The sequence below is a fragment of the Bombus huntii genome, chromosome 1 (genome assembly GCF_024542735.1).
Source record: "Bombus huntii isolate Logan2020A chromosome 1, iyBomHunt1.1, whole genome shotgun sequence".
NCBI lineage: Eukaryota > Metazoa > Arthropoda > Insecta > Hymenoptera > Apidae > Bombus > Bombus huntii.
Genome location: NC_066238.1, coordinates 8,858,932 through 8,878,627, shown reverse-complemented (window position 1 = coordinate 8,878,627; position 19,696 = coordinate 8,858,932). Strand labels below are relative to the sequence as shown.

The following is a 19,696-nucleotide window of genomic DNA, read 5'->3' as shown; positions in this document are numbered from 1 at the left end:
TTGCTTTAGGAACTTTGCAGAAGAACCGTAAGACGCGATCGGTCGGTCGCAGGTTGTAGAATCGTCGCACGCATCGAGAGTTCGCACAGTGACCACGACGTACACGTAAGATAAGTGGTCGATTATCGTCTGTTCGTCGGGTAATGCCACTAAAAAACAGCATCTCCGTTGGTCGGCAGATAGTGTTGTCTCGGGTTGGTACTCGACGACACGATCATTTTACAACTGAGCTACTATATATTGGTAATGGGTCGGCTTTATCTGGTAACTCGGTCCTCTGTCCCGTGGAAACGTTGCCATAGACTTCTATCCCCCTCGTACGTACACACCTGCATTTTTGCACATCGGTATCTTTATGGTAACATAAAACGGGTTTACCGAGCAATTTAAATGCCGTTCGTCGCATTAACAGCGCGCCTTAATAGATACATTTTTGTAATTCTAAAATTAGACGCTCCACAGCGCGAGCGAAGAAGAGCGAGCAATGCGCGCCATGTAATCGCACGTACCGACAAATTAATATTACTCGTTAGATTCCCTGGAAAGCACGTTCCTCGCAGTTTCTCCGTGAAAAAGATAAAAAGAATATCGCAGGAAATATAATTAAGGAATCGAATCGTACCAATCGACTTCTTCCATACTTTAAAAGCTTGCGACGTCCATTTCGTTCCAATACTCCAACTATCTGCCCTGTTTACCATGAACGAGAATACTCGTCCAATTTTCGTAAGCAACGCACGCAAAAGGCAAAGGCCAAGAAAGAGCGAGTGTCGTAGCAAGCAGAGAGAGAGTCGAACGGAAAGGGACACGAACGTCCACATAACTCTGCGGGATCTAGCGAGCGGGGCACGGAGGCAGGACCAGCACAACAACCCTTTGAAGGTTTATGCCGATTCAGGAACGAGTTGATTCATGAAGACGGGATGGACCTCCTTGGGATCCGCGGCTCGGTGCCTCCAAGGCCGTGGCGGGTGGTCCCGCGACTTGATTTCTTGTTTCCTACACCACGCTCGATCTGGCCTGCGTTCTCCACTATCGCTCTCTCGCTCGATCTCGCCGAAGAACGCGACGGAAGAACGGATCGAGCACGGTCGTAGGACAGTGACAGAGAGAACCAACGACGGGAGAGGGCAAAAGAAGGGAACGAGGCCGGCATTCCCCGCTGTTGCCCGTATACCTATAGCGATTGTCGATTTAAATGTTTACTAATAACCAAGCTTGTCCCGCAACCACCCAGAAGTCGGTCGCTTTGCATTTTTATAAGTACATCTTACGGCCGGTTCCGAGAACGAGAAGACGTTTCATATTCATCCGCCGATGCTGCCGTCGCCGGCCGACTGTCCTCTCCTCTCCGTGATACGAGGAGGACTCCTTCTGGCGCGTATTGTCTCTCTGCTCTCGATGCATTCGCCCACGATTAGCCAGCCACCGGTATAATCGTTCGCGTTCCATCGTTACTCGTCCGTAAGTCGGATCGTTAGGACGAAGGATCTGTTTCGCTGAACGTTGGTGGTATACGCGAGAACACGTTGAATAAATTCTTCGTTTCCTTTGTATGCAGCTTTGGTAAGTTTAAAGTGAATTATCGGCAAGAAATTATGTAACGGTATCTGCAAAACTGCTCACCTTTCGCTGATATACCTGGAAGTATCCTTCATAGTTTCTTCTCACAGATCAAGACAGCAATAGGGGATCGAATGATCGATCGAAGGTACAAGGGATGGATGGGTAGATAGGGAGGAAGAATGACGAAGGCTTTGAGACGTGTTGTTTTTTTTTTTATAATGATTCGTTTATTGCGAAAGGACACAGTCTGCAAGCCATCTGCCAATGTGGCATCAACGAGCTCGCGTGAAATTTTGGACACGAATGACTAAAAGGTGATGGCGATCGTTCACTCTCGACATGACATGATATGTTGACAGTCGCTGCGCCCTGCGGCTGTCGCGTCTCGTTTAACGAGAACACCACGAACCTCCGACGTAGTATCTCCGAGTACATTCGTATTTTTCCCTTTATCTTTCTGGAAAAGCTGGACACACACACCACCCTGTGTCGCGAACAGACGACACAAGTTCCAGGTTCTGTCAGATTACGGGCGGAGTCGGGCGTGTTCGACGATAGAGCGTCGCTTGCGAAATCGACCGAAACAAAAAAAGTCGGAGATAGGAAAGGAATAGAAGAAAAAATAAAGGGGAAAGAAGAAAGAAAGAAAGAAAAACGCGTAGCGAACGATGCGTCGTCGATTATTATTATCACGATCTGCGACGGTTTCTCCAGGATTCGTCGTCGCGCTAAAGCGCTCTCGAGCAATAAATAAATAATACTTACGTACGGAGAAACTCAGGCGCAAGACGCACGCTTTCAACGTGGTTTTCCTCGCACGGGTTGTGCTCCTCCGTAATCTGTCACAGTAATCAACGATCTATACCCCGTCATGATCGACCGAGTTGACGTGAATCGATAATGTTATAATAAACATCGCGATAACAATAATAATAATCCATAATAATAATAATAATCATAATAATAATAATAATCGTCTTCGTCGTTAGTATGAATTATGATCTCCAATATTATAATAATAATATCGTACCTACTCTACATACAATACATACACTGGCCGGACGCTCTCTACTGGGCCCTCTCTACTATTTACAAACGCATAAATAATTATTAATTATTATCGTGTATTTATATATATAGTATTCTTTATGTATAATATTACTGCATAGTAGACACGCCTAGGATAGTGTATCTTTTTTCTTCGTATTTTTTTGTCTTATTTTCCTTTTAAACCGCGATTAGCTGCGCTGCTGCTCTACGGAAGAGTTAAACGAGCCTACACCATTCCATCTTTCCATCTTTTTTTTCATCTTTCATCGATCGATTTCCAACCTTTCTTTCTCTGCTGTCCCGTTCTTGCTGCGGACAGAAGAAAAATTCGCGACGAAGGACGAGAGAAAATAGGAATCAAGGAGAGAGGGGCAGGATATACCAAAGGACCGAGGGAAGCGAAAGGAATCCAAAAGGAGAAGAAGATAATGTGAGAGAGACAGAGACTAGGAACGGTGGAGAGAGATCAGGGACTTGAGGGGCAGTACATATCATGTATCTCGTTCCGACGTTCTTCGTTCAGTTACTGTACACTAATTACAAGAATGTAGTCTCTGATTATTATTGTCATACACACCACACAACGCGCGAACGGCTGCGCGGCGAACCGTCCCTCGAAACTTCGATTAATAGTAATTAGTCCATCGTCCCCGCGCATGGGAATCACACTCGCCCCGGTGACTTGAGCTCCTGCGTAGACGGCAGGCTTCCGCTCGGATGGGGCGACAGATCGGACCCACCGGAGGACGTCGTTGACGACGACGAGGGAGACAAGCCTGAAGTCGCGGTGGTCAGAAGCACGCCGCCTCCACCGGGGACACCGCTAGCCCCGTTGATCGAGAAAGATTTAACATTACCACTCGCTGACACAGCCGACGCGGAGGTCGTCAGTATACTGGGAGCCGTGGAAGGAGGCATCACCCCACTCAGACCGCCCAAGGTTCTCGAATAAGTTTCCAACAAGGCCATATCTCCGGATCCAAGGTGAGAAGCACCGTAGAGGTTTCGGTAGAAATCCGGATGCCGAACGAACTGCGTTCCCGAGTGCATAGCTGGATGAAGAGGATGATGAGGTGGCAAACGACTCGCCAGAGGGCTCACCAGCTTTCCGCCACCGCCACCTCCACCTGCGACTCCACCACCACCTCCGCCGCTTCCGCTATAAGGAGACGAGAGACCAGTCATTGCGGTCGGTGTAGGACTCTGCTGTTCACCGTCCTTGCTCGCCATGTCGGCCAAAGACCAGATCCTCGGTTTCGTGGTGACTCCACTGCCCGTAGACGACGCGGTCGTGGTCGGTGGAAGATGACTACTGGGCGGCGTGCTTTCCGGGGAAGGATGGCGCAGCAGTCGACCATGAGACGACGCAAGATACGCGGGATGCTGAAGCTGTAATGGATGCCTAGGCTCTCTCTGATCGTATAGGCACTCCGGGCTATCTGGACCGCTATCTGCTCGCGACTCGCTCCATTCGCTCTCGGTTCTACCTTGGACACCGGTGGACCCACCACTAGTGCCAAGAGAGTCCATCCGATGGGCCGGTCGTTCTCCGTCCTCGCTTGATCCGGTACCCGAATCCTTTGAGTCTGTGGCAGAGAATAGGATTTGTCTTTGGGCAATGAAAGGGAAAAGGATTGTCGGGAGACGACGCGTTTTGTTGGGAGTAAGAAAGGAATGTATAGAATCGATGAAAAGGTGGAGAAAGGTAGGCGCATGTTTGCCGTGGTTCTTACCTAGCCGGTCTTTCTCGTCCACGCTTTTTCTTCCGCTGTCGTCGTCGTCGTTGTTGTTGTCCTCGTCCTCGACCCTATTCCTCGGCTCCCATGTCATCTTGTTCTCTTTCTTCAAACGTCTCCGCGCATTCGCGAACCACGTAGACACCTGAGTCAGAGTCATCTTCGTGATAATGGCCAGCATGATTTTCTCGCCCTTTGTTGGATACGGATTCTTCTTATGATCGTTCAACCAGGCCTTTAACGTACTCGTCGTTTCCCGCGTCGCGTTTTTTCGTCTGGCGCCATTTAGATCCATCCCATAACTGAAACAGATCAAAGTAGGCGGCTGTTCAGTATCAAAGCCCACCGTCTTGTCCCCGTTTCGCGTTAAACTTTCAGTTTTCCTTTCCGAAAGATCAGTGATGTCCTCCTGTAAAATCGAGAAACGTATACGGGATTAAACACGTTTCACCGGCCAATACTAAAAGAGGCAACGAGTCGAACGAAGTCTTTAACAGGAGCCACTCGTTCATCTTTTTATTAAATTCTTCGACATCGGTCGCTTTCATCGTCGTACGATGCACGTAACCCGGATGTAAGGCGGTCGGGAACGTACATAGGTCGCGATACGTTATACGAGTGAGTTGGATAACAGAGACACATTGCGGGGAAGAGAGAAACCGGAGGAGGAGGAGAAACGTAGAAGAAGAAGAAGAAGAAGAAGAAGAAGAAGAAGAAGAAGAAGAAGGCAAAGCCTCCGGTGGAAGCTCGTGTCGGGAAACTTATCCAATCGTGAGGCTCGTTACGCCTCCCCCCAGAGCTCGGTATAAAAGTCCGAGTCCTGCTCGGTTAGAGGAACGATATAAGCGGGTAGCTACTACTTTCATCCCGAGAGCAGATCTCTATCTAACGGTTTAAGCTCCTTCCTTCCATCGCGGTCGTAGTGGAGTGGAGTGGAAAGAAGCGTAGCAAGAGAGAAAGAGAACACGATTCGTTTCGTCTCACCCTTCGGCGCGCCTCGCCCAGACCGTCCGGAGCGACCGACCCCCTGGGATCCCATTACTAAAAGACTAACCCTTATCAAAGATTAAACTTCGGTATAACTGCTGAATCGACGGGATCGAAATTAAATTTTCCAGCGGCGAGCACGGCTGGGAGATGCTTACTCCCTTCTTCTTTTTCCTTCTTTGCTCGGCTCTTGGCCTTTTTCCTTGTTCCACCCCTTGCGACATCTCGACATCTTTTCCGACGTTGCGGTCTTCCGCCCTGTGTTTCTTTATTTTCTCTCCTCTGACGTAAACGGATGAATATATTTTCTTAAGAGTTTTAACGTATCTTTTTTCTTTTCTAAGGACATACGAATTGGATAAAATTTAGGAAATTTCTACCCACGCAAAATCCACCCTCGGCGCAAAAATACGAAACGACGAGATACCGTTAGCCGAAATCCCAATAGACTCGACACGGAAGCGCACCTTCGTCGACGGCGATGCCCCGTGACGGGCAACCGCCATTATTGAGCTTTATTTTCACCCTCTTTCGTTCCAGCGAGCTGGGAAGAAAATACGGGGGAAGAAGAGAGGCAGGCGTGTGTGGACGCGCGACTGACGTGTCGACGGATCGAGCGGGTTGGGGAGATGGTCGCGACGGGATGAGATGGGAAATTAATAAAACTGTCACTTATCTGCCCCTCCCCGGGGCAGGGCTACACGCGCTATCTGCCGTCTCTTCTGTCTTCCTTTCGCCCCTATCTTTCCGTGCCGATTGTGTTTTCACTTCGCGGCCCCATCTGTCTCTCTCTTCCACCGCTGTACCGAAGTCTGTACGCGGGATTCGCAGCAGCTGAAACGAGGCGCTAAACATTTCAATTTGACATCACAGCCGCCTCCGCGAGAGTGTAGATGTAACGTGGTGGTTCGCGAGCGCGCGCACTCATACACGCGCGTTTCTCCCAGGATACGCTCTATCCTCTTTGTTCTCTAGGCTATCATATCCTACGTTCTGTTCTATCCTATCCATCCGGCAAAAGCGTCGAGGGTCGAAGGCTCGTACACGCGCGCAAAGAGAGCGAAAGAGTGGAGACGGCAAACGGGAGAAGCAGGAAGAGACGGAGGAGGAGAGAAGGAGGCGAGAGAGGTGGGCCATGGCACGGCGCGGCGTACCGGTGATACAGAGAGGAGCAGGAAGATAGAAAAGTGGCGAGAGAAAGAGAGGCGAGGATGGCTTAACTCCGGTCTGTTTGCGAGGAGCAAATGGCGTTCTGCAGTTATTTTAAAATTCAGCCGGTGGCAGGGGGTGCGGATCGGATTAAAAAATCAGAGTGGAAGCTTGTTTCTCATGATAACAGCCAGCCGCCCCCGAGAGCGGGAACTGCTGCTGCTTTCTACCGATTCCGTCTCCCTGCCAGCTACTGCCAACCCCCCGCGGTTGTCGAGCTTCTATCTCTCCGCCTCTTCCGCGTCCATTCGTCTCTCTCTTCCACATTTCGTTTCTCTGTTTCCTTTTCCTCTTGTGCGCCAGAGCGCTCCAACTTTTTCCATCTCTTTCCACACGACGCGACGCGACGCCTCGCTTCTCTGTAACGCTTCTCTTCCAATCTGTCTCTCGCTCGGCCTCCGGTATCGCCATACAACCATCGCGAACGCATACACCAAAGGGCATTTCGTCGACCGCTTTAAATACGGCCGCTGCATGCGCGCCAAGCCGTTCTCCCGTTCCCGCATATAGAGACGTGTCGTGTATATCTATATACAAATCGTATTATATACGCGTATATAGGCACAGCTATGATCGTACGTGCGAGCCAGATCGGCCTCTTTCCTCTTCTCGCTCGCCAGGGGTTGATCGCATCAACTGCTTGTTTCCATGGCGATTGCTAATCGGCCCGTCCTTTGCTTCCCGTTTCAACGTCGCGCCTTTGTTCACGTTCCTCGCACCCGCCCGGGGGTAAACGCGTCAAGCTACAGGCAATCTGCCTCCAGAGGTCCCAATAACTTTATCCGGTTCTTTCCCTACCGCTCAGCTGCCTATAAATACTCCATTTATGCTTTTTAGTACTGTCACTTTCTTCTATTAAATAACTGACACGTTTGAATATCCTTTCTGTCTGTTAATTATAGATAGGTATATCAAGATAAAGACTGAGTGATTGAAAAGAAAAGTAATTGAATCGGAAGTAGCAATAACTCTACGATAACGGAATTGGTCTTCACCCTTCCAATTCTCCGGACACGAAGATACAACACCACCCCTTAAAGAAACGGTTCGAGCGAATCAACCATTAAAGCCCGCTGAAACAGCCATTTTTCGCGACCCTCGGCCGCACGGCGGTTAACGTAAACGCGTTTGTCATGGCGTAGCTTTTAAGAGGGATAAGAACGGGGGTGAGTGACCATGGCCAGCTCGAAACGAGGCAGGTGTGCGAGCTCGACCGACTCCGCCCCTCGTTACCGCTCGTAACTAGGGGTGATATCCGACTTCTTTTTTCCCTCTCTGTCGTTCTCACGCTACCACCACTATCCCCCTTTTCCCACTCTTAGAATCTATACCCTCGACACACACCTTTCACAGGTATGGTTCCGCGGGCTCCGCGGTCTTTATCAACGCGAAAATGCAGCCATTTCGGTGACGGCGCCATCTTCCCTTGGTAGATACGTGTATGCACGCATACCGCGTCCCTTCGCACGCGTTCACTCACCTAGAAGGAGGTACCTGCCTCATGGTCGAGCTTCGGTTTAATCAACCGCGAAGCCACGCCAACCTTCTGCGGCCCCTTTTCATCCGTCTCTACCTCCGATTCATGGTCGGCTAGAATATCGCGACAATTAGATACATGTACGGTGTGTGTTCGAGTGGACAGCTTTGGACGCTTTCACTTCTTCCTTTTTTGATATCTTTTATAGTAAATATTTTTTACAGTAATCGATTGTCCACAGGTAAGCTGTGAGTCCTCTACGTATCAAGCAAAACCTTTCAAATATTCCACCTAAAACCTGATCGTCTAACATTGTCAAAAAAATTTTGTCATATTTCTTCGAAGCTCGGAAGAACAAAAAAAAAAAAAAAAGATTAAACGTGGGAATGTAAAAATATGGACATAACCGGTTCGCGGAGGGTTCCCGTCAGAGTTGGGGAATTTTTAAAAGAATAGGAATAGAATTGCTTTAAATTTCCATCGTGAACCGACGATGAGACTGTTTCGATCGATGCACGATCGAACCAAAGACGGATAAAAGGTAGAAGACGACGACGATGATTCTCTCCTGGCGGTTTATACAACGAACGCATCTACCGTGTACCGATGTCGTCGCGTTAAGTTCTCAGAAGCGCTTCGCAGACTTGCAACACGTCGCGTTGAAGTTTTGCGAACGTGGTGACAGTCGGTTGTTCCACATCCAACTTTATTACCAGTTGCTCGCAACGTGACAGATCGATCGTAAACCCGGCGGTGCGCGCGTGTGCACGCACGTGTGAACGTGCGTTGAGAAACCTGGCAGAAGAGGTAAGTGCACCCACACGCGGACACGACTAAGTCTCACGACGAAGATTATACAATCTCACTCTCACTCCCTTTCTCCGTCTCCATTGTACGTGCAACCGAGTTTATATAAAATGATACACGGTTCGCTACTTTGTCATACGATCGTTTAAATCCATCACGAAGCACACACCGCCCCGTAGGAGCCACGATTAAAGTCACTCGCCGCTGAATTATCGTCGACCGAGATTACTCGGCAGCGCGGCGCTCTGTTATGGCTAACTCGCGAAAATTTACAAAAGCCAAACGACTCGGAGCTGCGAGTTCCAGCGGCTACACGCTCGTATGTCTCGTTCTACCGTTACACCGCTGCACGAGTCTTTAACGCTCGATAAAGAACACGCTGAGTCGAGTATGTAATTTGTGTCTGAAATGTAACCAGCTACCCTTTAGGTAAAAGGACACGCTCTTCTGTAAAACATTAATTCATTCCACGCGTCTACGAACCTCGAAAAATTTCCACGCTTAACATTTTACAACTCACTCAACTGTGTTCCTTACATACATATACATATATATACCTTTGATACTCGAAACAACCTATACGTTTGCACAATTTGCAAGCGTTTTAGAATTGTACGGGGAGCCGTGTTGGCAGGTACTCAAAGAATTGATTAATCGATCGACCTATAAATCTTTAAAACGACTCTTTCCTCATAGCATGAAGCATACACGGATGACCTTTCGACACGCGTCATTCGTAAAGCAACGTTCACCTGGATGCTCGTTCTCGCGAGGAGAATATCGGTAGAAGGGGTGCGGCCCGGTCATTAAATCCAAGTCGACCGCTCGACAGGCCTAATCTGCGTCCATTAAGGCTAATGAGAAAAGCGCGGAGGCGCGGCTGCGAGACGACGACGCGCTGTCATCTGCACGTCGAAGTTTCAAGAAGAGAAGGAGGGACGCGGTGGCATGTCCCCGCTAACGAAAAACGCGTGTCGGTGACTTTTCACCGGCGCAACCCTTGCGAGGCAAAAACCACCCTCTAGGACTAAAACCGGGTCATTAAACGGCCGTACATCATCGGGGGACGTGACACGTCCTGAAACGCCGCGCGTGGGGCCCGCACTCATTAACTTTGAGATATTCCCGGTTTCTGTCGGATCCGAGGACGGTTTGACGACCGAACGAGTCCTCCGGGAACGCTATAGACGAGAATGAATTTGTCCTTTTGTACGATTGGTGCTGGAAGATCGATCGGGAGGGTCTTGGCTCTGGAGTAGCAGGTTTGAGATGAGAAATTGGGGATTTGAAAAATATGTGCAATGTTACAGGTGTTAGAATAATAGAAGAGATTCGAGTCATGGAAATTCGATCACAATCGACCGTAAGTTCCCGATATACGTAGAATAAATGATAGACTAGTATCAATTTGGATCTGGAGCTAAGCTAGGTAGACATTTTAGAAAACAAGATTATACAAATTTCAATATGTAGACACGCGAGTAGGCACTGTTGCGCGTTCTACGTAGATAGGAGAACGATCGATGAACAACGTTGTTAGACGACTAACCGTTAGGATGAATCAGATGCGCGGCATGATTCGATGTAATTCTATTGCGAGAGCGAAGACGGCAAATATTTGGCGGGGCTTTCAGAAAGGGTTGGCAATATACTCGCGACGTAAATCAAATAAGCGATCTTATCGTCGAAACGTACACCGCTTGTTGGCAACGCTAAATGGTCTTAGATAGGATCGACGTTCGTATCGTTCTAGGTTTAGTAAATAATGCACGGACAATATCCTCTCGATACAAAACTCTCGGTCCGTAAAGGTATGAAACGACGGAAAACGTTTCACAATCGTGCAACGAAGGGACCTTTCGGTATAAAAACTCCCTTTAATCTTATCAAATTCGTGGGAAACAGTGCTGGATATCGAAGAAAATGAATTCGCCTAAGAGCCAATTTCTGTCATGAACAAATATACGATCCCTCGGTAATAATTCGTCAAACAATCACACTCCTCTACTGACCGAAATTGATATATGAGGATTTAGGGTTAGATTTGATATGTATCAATAGTATAATGTTTCTAGATAACGAATGAATATATATGTGTCTCATTTCCTTTTAAGTTACAATAGATATGTAGATTGATACATTAAATATTTAGTTCCTACGTAAAGTTTCTCTAATTCCGAGAAATACTTTCATCTTGATATGTATTCCTAACTTACGAGTAATTATCATATTTGTATACTTATCTACAAAATCCATGAAAACGGTGGATTAGAAAAATTATGTAAATCAAATTAAAGGAAAGGAAACAACCATAGAAAATTCCTAATAAATCTCTAACTTCCAATGCCATGAAGCTTCTACTAAGAAAAACTTTTAGAAAACAGAAAATAAACTTCGCGATTTTTCGCACTCTCAGCTTCCTTCATTTGTTTCCTATACAAAATCTTGAACTAGATGCTCGCACCAAACATAGATTCCCCCAACTATCCGTGAAAGAAATGGGTTCGCGCACCTGTTCGCCGAGGAAAAGGCGACGACGACCGGGCGAGCGGCGATTAAGATTCGCGGATCGTCGCGACGTCCTTAAACGCGCTCGAGGCCCGAAGCGCGTGCCGACACATCGGTCGTTGTACGGACACACTTAATAATACGTGTCGTCGATCGAGGGACGCGACGCGAAACGGGAGGAAGCCGAAGCCGGACATAGGAGCAGCCTATGTAAGCGCGGCCTGTGTTCGTACAACCAGTGACTGCGCTACCCACTGGCCGCTTGTTTCTTATTGTTTACCCTATATGTCCCCGGAAGCAGGGCCAATCCGCCGGAAAGACGAGACCGTTAACCCACACGATCCCAAGACCTCGCGGCCGTGCATGCCAACTCTTTATTATTGGCTTTTTGTATGCTTATGTTAAACGGTCGACGAAGCGCGCGCCCTGGCATAATGTGCTCTGCGATCCTCGCCACCTCGTCGATTTTTACGTGACTGCTTCTCGATCCTTTCTCTTCGCTGCTATATCCTTATCCTTCTTTTCTTTCTCCTCTTATCGAATACGTTAGAAAACGTTGCAAAATTGCGACGAGTTACTAGAATAGCCGAAAAAGGATTCGCCGATGAGAAACTTCGTAGAGACCGATAAAAGTCGAAGTAGAGTAAAATCTAGATCTCTCAGAAACCAAACTGATCTTTGCTTTTTACGATCGTCTCAATTGGAGGATCATATACAGGACTGATGTTCAATCCTCAAGTTTCGCCTCCGATACATAGCATAGTTGAGTAAATAATCGTTTACACAAAAAGAACCTGTGAACACGTCGCTATCTTATTAACCAGCGCAAAAAGAAGCAGACTTAATACCGGTACACGGTGTATTGATAAAAGTTCTGCGTTACGTAAGTAGCGGTCGAACATCGAACGAGCATTATCGATGCGACAATTGTTACTCAGCTGTTATTAGCGTCATCGAGCTTGAGTTTCTTCGCGACATAGAAACGTGCGTGCGTGGGAAAAAGCATTGATAAATGTCGTGTGGTCAGGTCGATCCTCGTTGAACGTTGACTGGTACGCTCTAACGACGTTGAAAACTTTGTATCGAAGCATAACATGCAAAAATAAATCTCGTGCCGTGGCTTTTATTACAACGTTTCGAGAAAAAAGACTTCGATAACGTATCGAGTCCACAGCGACGAATAGACTGGCGTACGTGTGTGTAGGAAAAATGCAAGGAAAATAACGACTATCGAATATATGTATACCGATATTTTTGGCCGATGGATAATCCGTTGGCAACGAGATACGAACTTCTGGTGTCTACGACAATGCGTCCAAGTAGAAAAACGTGGCAATTAACATGTTTAACTCGAGTAGAAATTAATTGCGAAGTGTAGGTAGAAATTAGCCTTGTTTGTTAACGATATAGCGTCGTTAATGCGTTGAATTATTCCATGTTTCAACGACGGTGCAAGCGTTCCGTCCACCGAAAGAAAATTGATTTCAATAATATCGTGTTAAATTTGAATTCGATTGCTCGGGCAAGCGAGTACCGTGTGTCGAGGTAATCAAATCGCTGCTCGATATCTTCACCTATCGATACATCGTTTGCATTAATCAACGTATTCCTCGAGCAAGTGTCCGCCGAAGAACCGAACGAAGAAACAGTGGTCTGTGTATCAGTTCATAACCGCTTATCTTGACAAATGGAATTACGGTCGCGAGAAATTGAGACAAATCGTGCAACACGACGTATCAATCAATTCCGCGGGAAATTTAAACACTTGTATTTCCAACAAGTTGTGTCAATATAATTAGCTCATCGTATCTCCGATCGAATCGATCGATTCTCCCTTCTTTTTTCGATCGATAAAATCAATTAACATACCCCGAATAAATGAATTAGCACCGTAATGAGAACTGTCGTGATTATATTATTGTACAAAAATTTGGAATTAAATACTTCTGCGATCTTCGCAAAATATATGCACGTACTAAATACATACGTATTACGTAATTTCTGTATCGTATATTTTCAGACTTGTTTCTTCACTTCGTCCGTATAATCGTGACTGTTAAATGTCATTTACTAATAGCTAATGAAATTTCGAAATGTTTCTTGCAACACACATAATACATTCGTAAAAGGTATCTGCAAATGTTCGAATACTTTCGTCAGTCCGTGTACGATCAAAGGTAAAAAAGACTAGATTGTTCGACGTCGATCACTGACAACGGATCTCGAAGCCGGCAGGTGCATCCCCGGATCTTCCGGTAATTGTTATCGCGGCGAGGAGTTGCGGTTCCGGTGTGGACCGGCGCGGTAGGTCTCCGTAAAGGAAGACCCGGTGCGCGAACCGACTAGACCGAATGGATGCTAAGCAAGCTGTAGTACCCGATCGCTTCCTTGCATACGAAGCAGTCTCCGCCGGAAGTGCGTCACGCGGCAGTATAGATTCCACGAGGTGAGACCGGCGCGTAGAACGACGTCGTTGACTCGTCACCGGGTCGTCGGATACGTGACCGCGGGTCGCGTTTCTCCGGATCAGATCGAAATAACTGATACGTGCCGGATGTTTTATCATTTGCAACATTATCGCGACATAATACGTCAAATGTAATACGTATATACTATAAAATTCGCACGCAGAGATATCGTCAGTTTATATCCTCGTTTCTATATCCTCTTCTGAGAACCACTGTTTCAGTATTTCTTTGTGTTCGTACATAACTCTTCGGTAAATTATGTGTTACTTTATACGGAATAATTCTTCGCAACGATCTTGTAAAGAACTAATAAACTACTCGCCCATTACTGGCTACAATATCGCTTCCCCATATTCTCATTGTTTACAATCATCGATCTCATTAGCAAGTCGTAAAAGCGAGCTTACAAATCGGTTCGAGTGTCACAGTTTGGCATCTCTATGTACATAAATTCCATGGCGGGGACGCGACGATAACGATAGCGCGATATCAGCTGAAGACAGAAACGAGAAAAGGACGGAGAAAGGGGAAGGAAAAATTGAAAAATTCCGGTGACGTCGAGAAGAAGGCCGGAAACGTAGATAGACCGATTAATCATCGACAGAGTTCGCTTGGTCCACCTCTCTGTGCCATGCGTCTCCAAAGGCAAGCACTCCGAATATTTATAATCTTGCCCTGCGCAGATAATACGATTCCGATTTATCAGGCGGGCAAGACCTTTCACCGATCGCATCGTGACACGCGTTGACCGATTCCAGCGCCAAGCGCGAGAATAAAAACGCCCAAGGCGACAGTCCCGGGTCAACGGAGCGCTAATTTATTGGAATGTTTATGTGGTTCTCTGGCGCGTTATCGGGAACGCGCGCGCGAGAACGCGTCGACATCCCGACCAAAGCTGACTCGCGTGAACGCACGTCGGAGTAAAGCAAGACTTCTTCTCTCTTTCCTCTCCTATATTGTCGAGATTTCGTGTGAGAGAACAGGAGCGTATTGGAGATTCGACTTGTTCGCTCGAAAGACAATTGAGATAATTTTCAAGTGGCAGGAAAACTTTCCGCGCGGGTGACGTCGCTCGGTTTCTTCGGCGGTTAATTAACACGAGAGCACGCACGTTCGATTTGCGTTGAAGCATTTGGAGAAAGGTATATTATTCTTAGTGGTCATATCGTACGAACGTACTGCTATCTGCTCGGCCGAGTCGTATTTCTGTACCGACACCGTGTTATCGTTTCGCGCGACTTTTTTCAAGAGCGTGCAACTGAAAATAATTATACAGTTAGCCGTTCCGGCTTCGAAAATGTTCGTCGACGGTTATGCCGAGTTTCCAGCGAATCGAGGGAGATTTAGTACGCGACTGTCTTTATCACCGCGTGAAATATATGGTGGTACTTTGGAAAGCCTCCACTCGTACGTTCTCCGTGGAGAGTTCGTTGCTTTAAATACGCGGTATTTCTTTCCGAATTGTCCATAAACGTTATCCCCTAATTGTCCAAAGCGATATGCGCCATTTAGAATTTGGGAAGAATATTACCTTCTCGAGGAGAAAGCGTAGATTTCTTTTATTCTCATCTTTATTACCCTTCGGAGGGAAATCCGAAAAATCGATGTAGGAGAAATATTTCGAAAACTCACCCGTTGTACGGGTAGGTGGCGAAGGCGGCATCGTAAGGATGGTACACTGATGGATAAGGCCACGCTGCCGCGGCTCCTGCTCCAAGATTTTCCTTCAGATCGAGGCTAGCAGCCTGCAAGCAAAGCAGTTATACTTGTTAATAACGTGTGGCAACGCCTCGCATGAGTAATTAACGCAACTAAAAAAGACCAATTCTTCGATGCGTGATTCGAGTCGTGATTCGTTCCAATCTGGAACGCATGCCCAATTGCAAAACGAACGGAACATAGTGGTACTATCTTTCGATGTAGAAATGCCGCTGGACGATATCGTGTATCTTCCACTCGTTGAAGTCGACTAAAAAATCACGTGTATCACAGAACGTGTCCCAAAATGGAATTCTGTCAACGTTAAAACGTTCCTTTTAATTCTCAATTATGCTTATACTACTGGATCCTGGTACAAAAAAAGCATCTAACCAGTTTAACCAGCGGAAGTATCCACTTTTTTTTAAGGACGTGGCGGTTAATCGACGCCTTCACGATCGATCTTCAATTCATCGACGATAATGAGAAAAATAGCTGGCAAAGCGGCGATAACAGTAATTAGAATCGATGTGTGCCGTTATTGTTTGTTTCTGTAACCCATAACCCCGATGGTTTGACTTCGTATACCAGCCGCATTTAAACCTCTATCAACCGGTAGAATAATAGAACCATAGAATTCTTCTCGCCCTTCGTTCCCCCTTCTGATTCCAAACGATTCGTTGTTCTTCTCCCCGACTTTTTCATATGCATTAGTCTTGCATTAACGACATTAATTATACATCGTGTTCGAACTGCGTAGCCATCGTTGGATTGGCGTAATTAGCACTCGAAAATAACGGGCGGTTCGAGTTCCTTGACCTAGGAAATTCACGCGCCCAATGTCGCGTTTATTTGAGACTCTTTGAAAACGTTGCTGCTCGACCCATGGAATTTCATGTGCTTAAACTGAACTTAAAAGCAAAGGAGATCTAGATTTCCGACGCACATGAATATTCTAAAACACAAACGTTTTGTCGTACATTGATAACGCTAATTTTCGCTCGTGACAATATTTTTCTTTTATTTTCATTTTAGCCCATCTTACTAACGTTTTACCGATATCTTCTATCGTAAATCTTACAAATGTTTCACGATTGTTGTAATATTTGCTTGTTCGAAAACTTCCAATTTCCTTTTCTACGATTCTATTGACGAAAATATAAATACGTATAAAAATCGACCATCTGTTGTGTAAGTTTGAAATCAGTCACGAAGCAACTAGGAAATCACGATCGAAACGAACGATCTCATTAAAAACGGTGCTCGATAGGTGCAAGTAGAAGAGTCTCGAGAACATTAGCCACGAAGGTACCTCGAGTACGTGGTTCCGCGCAACCTGTGTGTGCAATCTGCTGCTCGGTTACGACGAGAGGCCACACTCTTATGCGCTTACCCCTTAAGCTCGATCATAAAGAGCGACGATAACAGGCCGGCCACGGCGACGGCTCGAACACGACAGTGTTCCACTGTTACGACAGGACGGATTCATAAATTTACGCTTCGCAGCTATTTTCTCCGTGTATGCGCTTTGTGTGTGGTCCGATAACCTCTCTCGGTCGGACGAATACACGCGATTGCCGATCCAAAGTCGCTATGCTTCTTCTCTCCTCCCATGCTCGCCTATATTAACATCACACTGTCCGGGATCTTTCGCTGCGATAACATCTCGATTATCGTTGAACGCTTCGCGAACGTGCATGCCAAATGAAAGCATCTTTCTTTCTCTCTCTCTCCTACCATTGGTGAAGAAAAACTTGCACGAGATTCGATATACGTTTACAATCCAACGCGTATAGTATCGTCGCGAGTTGGTCAATCCACGAGTTCGTTATCTCTCCGATGAAACTAGCGGTGATGTAAGATAAGCGGTAGATTCGTACGAACAATATTTTAACGAAGGTTAGACACTGGTAGAAGTTTATATTCTGGTAAGAAAAAGAAAAGAAACAAAGGATGAGAGAAAATATATAGTAAAAGATCAGGAAAATGTTAGCGATTGGGACTGATTACATTGATAGTAATGAAGACAAGAAGATCTTCGAACTGCCGTGGATGCAATGAAACGAACTTTTAAGGCTGGTGGTTGAAAGGGATGAAAAGCTGGTCGTATGAACATCGAGCGCGAGCCGCGCATTGCGTTGACGTTTATTGCGCGAGAACAGTCGCTCGAGCCGTGATAGCATAATTAAACAATGCAGGGTGAAATCGGGAAAGTACGCACCAGTGAATGGATGGAGTACAGAGAATAATTTTACCCGATTGCCGATTTTGTACAATTCTCAGCTCTGTTATTCGCCCATTGATATCCATTGTCACAAATAGTACTGGTAAAAATCATCTCGATTTCCTTTGTTTTAATAGATCCTTCGTTAAAACAAAAAAAAAAAAAAAAAATAAAAAATGATAGAATTCTGTCATTCTCCATAAATTTTTAATTCTATAAAAAAATAATTTCAAACTTTGCCTAACTTAATACAAATAATAATCTTCAATTAAAAAAAAGGAAAAAGATCTAAATCTATTCACCGTAGGCGTGTAGAAAGGTGCCTGTTCGGCCCCCAGGGGCGGAAAATAGGCTGCCATGCCCTCGGAGGCGGCGGCGGCCGCCGCTGCCGCGTACGGCGCGCTGTACATGGAGAGCGCAGCAGGTAGCGCACCCAGGCGTTGATAACCGCCGAGAATCTCGTACTGACAGGAGCAGACGGTTTGACCCGTGAGCGGATCCGTGAAAATGGGTCTTCCGGTGTCGCAACACCGTCCGGTCGGCGTTGGGCCGCCGGTCGTCGGTGGCGGATGACCCTGCGACGGGCTGACCGACGTGGTTGGGCTACCTGGCGGCCTAACCACCGCGCTGGTCACCGCCATCCTCGCGTTCGATAGACCGGCAGCTACGCCCAGGGGATGATTCGTGGTGGTGCCCGCTACGCTGACCAGCGACGAACCGCCTGCGCTCAGGATCGTACCGGAGACCGGCGAGGCCGCAGAGGACGTCAGCGACGAGCTCACTGTCACAGGACACTGGAACAACAGATAGCATAATTTTTGATAAGATTGTATAATATATACGTAGTGTGTGATAGTATTATACAGATTACATAGATATATTTAGAAGAAATAAAAGGATGGTCGAGAAAGTACTCGCGTGATATTGATTAATTACTTAAGTTAGGAAAAGATAAATTCTGTTGTTGTTATCGGTATCATTAGCGATAAGAAGCGTGTGCAGAAATTATACAAGAGATCCCTGATTGATTTTTTTGTAATCGTCGTTACAGATATTAAATTATGAAACGTGATTACTAGGCTGATGCAATAATTAGGATGACAGTGTACGAAATTCATTTGAGAGACGTATAAGAAAAAATTAACTTTTTCAGCGTTTTATCGATATATTGTGATATTCGACGAGAAATACGTATTTAGATAAAAAGACTTCTTAGCTTCGACTGAGATATGACGTATTATTATATTTACCAAACAACAGACGGCTACGTGATCGATCGTATACATGTCCAGCGCCCTGAACATTCGTCGGTACGTATCATAATTTAAACAGGAGATACATTCTTGACTAAAAATTGTTTGCATTGCCGCGTATCGGTTGCGAGCCACGCGTTAAAAGGGGGAAGGATAACTTGCGTATCTTCGCGAAAACAAGATGTTTCGCGTCTTTCGACAAAATCGTTCCGAAAACGCTGAGCTTAAACAACGACTCGTTACAACGCCACTGTTTGCTTGAAAATCCTCGACGACCGTCCTGCTCCTTTCTCTCGGTAAACAATCCAGAGTGGGAGAGTGCGTTTATGTTCCGTAGGTCACCCACTCTCCATGGATCCCTCTCTTTACCTTTTCTCGCGTTACACGCTAACTGCTCCTCTTTTTACCGCAATTTTTTATCGCGAGCTTAAAATTTACCTCCGTCTCTTGACCTACTCGCGGTCAGATTTACGCTCGACATTTGTCGTTTAAGCGACGGCGAACGACCGTGTACCAGGTGCTACGAACCGTCGTCCATTCGCGCCGCCATTAGCTGGTTACGAAATCGGGAAACTCGTAATCGTCGTGTTTTCACATTTGTAGACACTCGTTCGAAACTGCCATACGCGTCGAGACTTGCTCCTACGACCGTACGTACGCAACTGGGTACACATATGGGGAAGCATATTAACATAAAAAAAAGTTTGCTCAGG

General features: G+C 46.4%; 1 protein-coding gene across 1 annotated transcript in view; it reads right to left on the bottom strand.

The window, feature by feature from the left end:
* Nucleotides 1–1,784: 1,784 nt before the first annotated feature.
* The window catches only part of LOC126872699 (iroquois-class homeodomain protein IRX-6-like), a 37,506-nt gene continuing 19,594 nt past the window's right edge, over nucleotides 1,785–19,696 (bottom strand). The window contains exons 2-5 of the mRNA XM_050632814.1: nucleotides 18,033–18,524; nucleotides 15,441–15,553; nucleotides 4,350–4,654; nucleotides 1,785–4,202 (exon numbers count right to left, since the gene is read on the bottom strand). Of these exons, the coding sequence (XP_050488771.1) occupies nucleotides 3,280–4,202; nucleotides 4,350–4,654; nucleotides 15,441–15,553; nucleotides 18,033–18,524 (1,833 nt within the window). The 3' untranslated portion in view covers nucleotides 1,785–3,279. The remainder of the gene's footprint in view (nucleotides 4,203–4,349; nucleotides 4,655–15,440; nucleotides 15,554–18,032; nucleotides 18,525–19,696) is intronic.